General features: G+C 39.5%; 1 protein-coding gene across 4 annotated transcripts in view; it reads right to left on the bottom strand.

The window, feature by feature from the left end:
* Positions 1–344: 344 nt before the first annotated feature.
* The window catches only part of LOC132401920 (metalloprotease TIKI2-like), a 423581-nt gene continuing 415350 nt past the window's right edge, over positions 345–8575 (bottom strand). Inside the window, exons 7-8 of one of the 4 annotated variants that reach the window (XR_009514745.1) lie at positions 6203–7099; positions 345–892 (exon numbers count right to left, since the gene is read on the bottom strand). Coding sequence is in view for 1 of the 4 variants with exons in the window: in XM_059984269.1 (XP_059840252.1) it covers positions 6910–7099 (190 nt within the window). In the remaining 3 variants the exon portion in view is untranslated. Of the gene's footprint in view, positions 893–5956; positions 7100–8575 lie in introns of those variants that run through there. The other 3 variants (XR_009514746.1, XR_009514747.1, XM_059984269.1) reach the window with 3 other exon arrangements.

The following is an 8575-nucleotide window of genomic DNA, read 5'->3' as shown; positions in this document are numbered from 1 at the left end:
ATAAAAAGGAAGATTGACTTTCCCTTTGGCCAGTGACTTACAACTGTCAGTGTGTTGCTGATTGCCAAATGGCACTGATTATTTTTTTTCTCTCTGCAGACATTTCCATTTTTCATTGTGGATTTCCTTTTAAGATGTTATTTTAAACTCTCACATTATTGGTGAAAAACCATTGATGATCGCAACATAAAGATACTTTGTGAAATCAAAGAAATGTCATGCTTAGTAAAATCAGCAGTCTTGCCTTGTTAATACTACCTTCTGTCACGAGGTGGCAGCAAGAGCATCATTTTTAAGGAACTTTCTGACGGATTTGAGAATCTCAGGAGATAGTTATATAATGATTTATTGACTCTTTATATTATCTTTTTTTCCAAAAACAAAATCACAATTTTGTGACAAGTACAGTCACATGAACTGTAAACAAAGTAATTCTTGATCAGGTTTGGTATGCTTCTACATTCATATGATTAATGCAAACTATGGCCATATTTACATTGAATGTGTTAATTCCATTCTACCATTCTGCCTGGAATGAATCAGTCTGTCTGAATCCCTAACATTTTTCCACTGAATACAACCAAGAATTATAATTTTCAAACTTCATAATATTTAAAACATTGACATCTCCACCCAATTTGTGATTGTTATGAGAAAAAAAATGCAAAATGGTTCCATGGGTAGAAATTTTAATGGTTCAAGCATGATTTTTAAATAGCAAATAATTAAAATATTTCTGTCAAATAAAGTTACCTTTTACAGGGAAAATTTGAATAATATTTACGTAATAACATGTTAATGGAATTGTAAAACCGGTGAATTTCTTGCAAATGCCCAAATTCAACAGCTTGTTAAGCCACATCTCCATGTAAGTAGGGCCATTGATGTATAGCTAAAAAGAAGAAAAAAATACTGAGTGAGCTTCTGTACTTACATTCTACAAGAATACAAAATGTTTAAATCAGTTATAATATCTATAAACACATTGAATTAAATTTATAAGATCCTTTCTTTAATGCTCACTATGGAGTCAATCCACTTCCTTTCACCATCTTGCCTTTTTCTGCAAAACATTGACTTGGTTGTATTACCCTAATACTTATTTCTGATTTGTTACAATACAGCATTACATTACACTAAAAAAATAATATTTCTGGAAAAAATAACATTAATAGAATCTTTTACAACAATGTGCTGAGAAAAGCAACAAAATATGTTACAAGTATGCCAAAACAGATGAAAAAAATAAAATATTTTGTATCTGTAATAACTTAATGCATACCAACTAATTCATAATAGTCCTTGTGTTTGGTGAGTGTACAGATCTGTTCTTTACCATAATATTTCAATATTGATAATGGTCCATGTTAAATCTTTAACAAGTAATGGAAAAGTGCAGTGACATCTCTGTAGATGTCAACAGAATCAAAGCAAATGATCACTTCTGGCGGTTAACGTCTCGCGTTTCCTTGCTGAACCTTAGTCAAAGGGATGCTTTGGAAGTCATGTAAAGCTCTTGCATTACTTTGTCATTGATTTTCTTTCCTACTGACAATTGCCCAATATTAAGCTCTAAACAGTGACAAAATGAAGCAATATTGTCAATGGACACTTGAAGGTTCATTAGGAACTCTCTGGGCACAACACAATTTTGATCATTAAACTCCCAGAACTAATACTTAATTGGTGAGAAGAAGCAGTTAGCAAAAGTTGGACCATTTCAACAGCTTTGTTTTGGTACTGATTTGCCTTTGCTACAGGGACTCAGATGATCTGTATTCCCCTAATGATGCACAGTACTGCAAAGATGATTGCAGTCTGTGTATTTTAGGAGTGGAAAAAGGCACATATGGTGTGCAATTGTAGTTTTTGTTATAAAATCCTTCTGTCATTCCAAAAAGTGCCAGGCCTTAGTTGGGTGTGGATCCACAAGGTGCAGAAATCTTCAAGGTTAAGGCATTACATACAAGCACATCACGTCATTAAAAAAGCTGATGGGATGCCATTCTTTAGTGAGAGGTCTGAATACAAAAGCAGCAAGGCTATGTTTTAGTTATATTAGGCTATGATGAGACCACATCTGGCGCAGTGTTGATCTCATCTAAAGAAGGATTTTAATATGTTGGAAGTGTTTCAGTCAAGCTTTGTTAGTCAGATACCTAAAATTGTATGCTGTCAAATAAGGAATGATCAGACAGGCTAGGTTTGTATCTGCTGGAGCTTAATAATGTGAATTTGATAGAAACATACAAAATTCTTGAGTTCTGATAAGGTAGACATGAAGGTGAAGTTTCTTGTGAGGAAAATCCTGAATTCTTGGGTCACACAATTTGAGGTGATTTTCTCTCTGAGGCATGTGAGGAACTCTCTTCCTAAAGTTAAGTGCAAACAGAGTCTTCGTATACTTCTAAGGAGAGGTCGATTCCTAACAAGTAAGTCATGGGTGGGAATGCAGCACTGAGATTTTAATTAAATTGCCCATGTTCTTGTCAACTCATGAAGAGGCTATAAAGTCCAAGTGGTCTACTCCTGCCTTTAATTGGTATGCTTGTGTTCATGAGCCTGACAGAGTTGACTGAATGGAAGAATTGCAACTGAGCAAATTCCTGCTTTGGCACCTGCTCAATCTGAAGCACAAATATACCAAGAATAAAAAAAATAACTCAAATTATTCCCTTCATAATTGGGTTAAACTGAAACAAAGACTCTGGCTGACTAAGAAATAATATAGAACTGCCACAGTTACGTGAGTGTTGTCTGGTTGTGGTGGATTGTTAAAGTGAAACTACTTTGCCACCAGGGATCCTTCCCGTTTATCCCAATCCCCGATAACACAGCACCATTAGCAGAGGAGCTCGCCCACCTACTTAGAAACGGGCATGTATGGAGAAAGTCTCACTCAAAGATCAGAAAACAAAATGGCAAGATGAAAGATGTAAGGTGAGGGGCCCAGTGAGAGCAAACAGGAGAGAAAGTGACATAGGAAAACATGGACAGCTTCCAGCTGGGTGCTGACATGGAACCAACACACTTGTTGATTTATTTTTGAGGCAAAGCCAAGAGTGAATGGCATGCTCTGCATTGTCTCAGCCCGAAGGTACTCCACTGGAAATCTCTCTTCTGCTGCCACTTCTTTTTTGTCTAATTTATTCCACGGGGATAGTAATCTGTATGCGGCAGCATCCTGTCAACTGCAAATGTCTGACTGGGTGTTAGTCTCTGAGCGGAGAAAGCAAATTATCTTATGCACTCCTACTCTTTGTCACAAGCTTCCCCAGCCCAGGAAGTTAATTTGCCATTACTTAAAAGGTGGGTTATGTGGGAGTATTTTTTTTATTAACTAGTTAGGTGGTAAAAAGGAGCAAAATCAAAACAAAAGTTGCTAAATCAATTTGAGGATTTATTGAACTAGGGAAAGGTCACCTTTAATCATTTACCATGAATGTGGTTAAATAATGATGGATCAGAGGGTCATCGCAGGATTTGGAAGTGTAAATTATCAGATGGGGTCATCAGCTGAGGACTATACTGTGGGAAAACTTTGACTCAGAAAAGGGTATTTGTGAACTTGGGAGATAATGTGAAATTATACAAACTACTATAATAAACAGTATGAGGAGAATGTCTAAAGAAATTGAAAAGGAAAGATTTTCAGATCAAATTGAGTATCGCAACTAACACCATTAACATAGTATGCAATATTTTCAGATTCAGTAAGAAAGGCCAGATTTCCTAAGGAATATTTCATGCATGGTGGAGCACAACCTGCTTGCTGGGAATGGCTAGCCCATTTAGGTTCTTCTAAGAGTAGGTACTCCATCAATCTCCATAATCAAGGAATTGTATTGGGAAAAATTCTAGACTAATTCAGTTACTGTACCCTTGACAGACATCTGTAGTACTACACTTTGGCCTTCTTGACGGCCCAGTCATTAATGGGGCTGAACTGATTGAGGAAGAGCTTTTATTGTTTCTGCTGAAAGCAGAATGACTGACTATAGAGCCGAGTAAATTAATTCCTGGCCCTTCAACCCTTGTGGTGCACAGGCAGAATAGCTTGCACTCCTTTCTACCATGCGAGGCAGATCGGATTAGCCTTGGCAAGCTAGCTCTATTGATGTGCCTGCCTGCCCCCTTGTAGCTGCTGATCACTGATGATCCCAGTGGTAGTTTTTCTAGTCTGGATGAGTACTGGAGGTGGGTGATATTTTTTCCCTCCCATCTGAACACGTACTTGTGGAGTGGACCACTGGCTGTGCCTAATATTCTTGCCAGGGCACTTTTAAAGTGTTCAAAGGGGGCAGATTGAATAATGATTTCACATGAAGCACCTCCCTCAAATGATTGTACATCTGTGAGTCAAAGTACTAGCTAACTTCAGTCTAACATAGCTTGCAGGTATTCTTCAGCAGTGATTACTAGATGCCACCAGCAAGCTTGGCCAACTTTTTCCCATTTTTGTCTCATGAGTGTTTCCAATTGCAATCAGTTCAGATCAAACATCAGCTCTTATAATTCCTGAAGCATTGTATCACAACTGGCACATAGATTTATCCACAAACATGCAGAACAAGGCAGCCTACTCAAGGACTGAAGTCTCAAAACAGCCCTGAACACAGTAACTTAGCAGATATCTATCTTTTGCTGTATTGGCGATGCCTTGAATTTCCCCTTTCAAACAGGATAGTAAATGAAAACCCCACCTCCTTTTTTCTAAAGACTTAGAATATGTCATTTGAAGAGCAGGGGTGCTGTTTGTGCCACCAATGACACTGATCAATCAAAACCAGATTTATCAGTTGTTTATCTTGGTACTTGCCATGGGCCTATTGCCATGGGTTATTTCTCGCGGTTCTCTGTTCAACAACAGTGCTGATACTCCAAGTAGGGAAACCAGAAAAGATCAAACATATAAAATAAATGGAAATTCTTAATCTTCTCTTTAAAAAAATATGGGCACGAATGCAGCCATTCTTTCATATGCAAATTTGACTCTAAATGTAATGATGCAAACACGAAGAAATCTGCAGATGCTGGAAATTCAAGCAACACACACAAAATGCTGGTGGAACGCAGCAGGGCCAGGCAGAATCTATAAGGAGGACAGTCGATGTTTCGGGCCAAGTCTCTTCGTCGGGACTAACTGAAAGGAAAGATAGTAAGAGATTTGCAAGTAGGATGGGGAAGTGGAAATGCGAAGTGATAGGAGAAGACAGGAGGGGGTGGGGTGAAGCTAAGAACTGGAAAGGTGATTGGCAAAAGGGATACAGAGCTAGAGAAGGGAAAGGATCATGGGATGGGAGGCCTAGGGAGAAAGGAAGGGGGAGGGGAGCACCAGAGGGAGATGGAGAACCATCAAAGAGTGATTGTGTGAGGGATAGAGAGAGTAAAATAGAAGAGTAAAAAAGTGGGGGAATAATAAATAAGGGATGGGGTAAGAAGGGAGGAGGGGCATTATCGGAAGTTAGAGAAATCAATGTTCATGCCATCAGGTTGGAGGCTACCCAGATGGAGTATCAGGTATCAGGTGTTGATCCCAGTGGCCACACATTTTAATTCCACGTCCCATTCCCATTCTAATATGTCTATCCATGGCCTCCTCTACTGTCAAGATGAAGCCACACTTAGATTGGAGGAACAACACTTTATATACTGGCTGGGTAGCCTCCAACCTAACTCTAACTTCTACTAATGCCTCTCCTTCCCTTCTTACCCCATCCCTTTTTCCTCAACTTTTTTTTCCTCTCTCTACCCCTCTCACAATCACTTTTTGCCTGTTCTCCATCTCCCTCTGGTGCTCCCCTCCCCCTTTCTTTCTCCCTAGGCCTTCCGTTCCATGATCCTTTCCCTTCTGCAGCTCTGTATCACTTTTGCCAATCACCTTTCCAGCTCTTAGCTCCACCCCACTCCCTCCTGTCTTCTCCTATCATTTTGGATTTCCCCCTTCCCCTCCCACTTTCAAATCTTTTACTATCTTTTTTGGTTAGTCCTGACAAAGGGTCTCGGCCTGAAACGCCGACTGTACTTCTTCCTATAGATGCTGCCTGGCCTGCTGCGTTCCACCAGCATTTTGTGCGCACTGTCTAAATGTAATGAGTTTTTCTTGCAGACTGTCTACGTCAGCATTGATGCTTCAGTTAGTAAAGTGGCAGTACTGATGCCTCATGATGGTTGTAAAATGGAAGCTCCTGTGTGATCTCACCTTTTGTAATGACTGTGTAAACCTAGCTGAGTAGGATTACAGGCCACCTGTTACATTTGGTTCAGCTGTGGATTGGCTATCTATGCTTTTCCAGCAAAATATCCAATTGTTCTTTCTCAATCCCTGCATTAATGGTGTTTTTAGTACCAAAGCTTCAACAATTGTCTTCAGAGCGCTTGGATATAAAGAATAATCAATGGAATCATTAAAGACTTGTGAAAGCAAACAGGGCTGGTGAAAAGGTACCTTTTTGTATATTTTTCATCTAATAGGAGACCTTTGGTAGAAAATTCATCTTGGCTGGTTAGATTGTGGTAAAACTTTGAACTTTTTATATGTTATGGAATCATATACACAAAAAAACTTAACATTTGAAGGGGAATAAATATACATTATTCATGTGAACAAATAAACTTTGAAAAGTAAATTTACAATGCCCCATAACATCATGGGGAAAAATACCCTTCTACAAAAAGAAGACGCTGTCATATCGTGGCTGTCCCAGCTTCAGAATTTCATCTTGTACTCTTCTGCATTGTCATGGAGAACCTGGTGCAATTAGGCCTTGAGAGTCTGCTGAGCTGAGAAAAAGGCACTTCCTATGTGAAACTGAGAGAAGTTCTGTCACCTAACATCGAAAATCTCTTTAAAGTTTCTTTCTTAAATAAAACAAACAAGTTATGGGTTAAGGTAAAATGTTCAGTGGGTCACGAGGGCCACAACAGACTCCAGACTAAGCAGGCCACCCCAGAGATGAGTGCCGTTGCTGAGGGGACTGTGGCTGTTGCAGTAGAGTTGAAGATGGGACGCTGCTTCTGTTGATGTGATGGTTCATGTGCAGGTTCCACTGTGATGTAGCCATTGATAATCCTGATATTGGATGGCACAATGGTTGTACTGAAGGGAGAACAGAAGAGGCAATTATTAGATGGCTAGGAAGTAAGAAACATCTACAAAATAAACTGACATTCTTCAGGCCTGTTACAGAGTTTGACCATAAATTAGTTTCTATCTTTTCTCTGGTTCACTAAACTTGCGCTAGATATAATAGTGTATAGAATATTAATTGCACATTGAATTCCATACCAAAGTCACAAAATTGGCTAGAACCTTTTTAGTAGCCATGCTTTAGCGGTTCGCACCTAGAACTGTGCGCTAAACAGAATCAGTACAGTTCTGAATGGGTTCAGGCTCAACTAAATGTGGTTTTTGGCAAATTTTTGCATTCTGAATAGAGGAATACATCAGAACTTCTACTCAGGAGATGGCACTGTCAGTGCAGAAAGTGAACCCCCAACATTCTCTCACCCTTCTACTGCCCTTGTTCCTGCTATTCTTCAGCTTGTATCTCATGTCTCTCAATTCTGAACTGGTATGCTCTTAGCAAATCCCAGCACCCAAGATGAAACTTGCTTCTCACTGAAGTTAAAAGAGTTGCACTCATCTGTGGACATATACAGTGACTATAGATCTCTGTGATGCTACAGTGAGCAGCAAATTGAGAGAAAGAACAGAGGTTTTCTGGAGCAGTTGACAAGACCTATAATGAGGAAGTCAAAATTCAAGCTGAACTTGACCTCAATGCAGAGGGATGTCTAGGTATGAGAGTGTGACTGTGGCATTCCCACAGATTTTCTCATATCTTTGTGTATTAGTCCAGGAAAACCTGGGCTTGCAAGTACAACAACCTGGAGTTCTTTTGATATAGAATTACTGAAGAGTTCTGGATCTGGGAACATTCTGCTTTCTGCCATCAGTTGGTAGCGGTACGGTCAGGTTTCCCAGCGTCACCTGAATCTCACTTCTTAACAGACATAAATGTAAGAAAGAAGCAGTAAATAAGTTTACCAAAGGCCAAGGTTGCATCCAAAAACTCCAATATCAATCAACCAGAGAGCAAAGGTCCATTGCATTATTTGCACTGTAATATCGTCAGTTGAGATAAGGTGAATAACATACAGTACCTAAATGCAATTCTAAATGAAAACAGTTTTACCAGGAAGTGAAAGCTTGTGCAATCGAACCTAGGTTAAATCATGCCTCTTCAATTTCGAGGCTGGTGTTCACTATGTTTGTTTATTTATTTATTTGGAGACACAGCTTGGAACAGGCTCTTCTAGTCCAATGGACAACACTGCCCAGCAACTCATCTGTTTAACCCTAGCCTAATCACAGGACATTTTACAAGGACAATTAACCATCTAAGTGGTAAGTCTTTGGTCTATGGGAGAAAACTGGAGCACCTGGAGGAAACCCATATGCACATGAGGAAGAACGTACAAATTTTCTTACAGAGGACACTGGAATGAACTCTAAACTCTGATGCCCCAAGCTGCAGCAGTATCACAACAACTGCCACACCACGGTGTCACT

This window comes from Hypanus sabinus, chromosome 11, assembly GCF_030144855.1.
Source record: "Hypanus sabinus isolate sHypSab1 chromosome 11, sHypSab1.hap1, whole genome shotgun sequence".
Taxonomy (NCBI): domain Eukaryota; kingdom Metazoa; phylum Chordata; class Chondrichthyes; order Myliobatiformes; family Dasyatidae; genus Hypanus; species Hypanus sabinus.
This window is presented reverse-complemented; position numbering and strand designations above follow the sequence as displayed.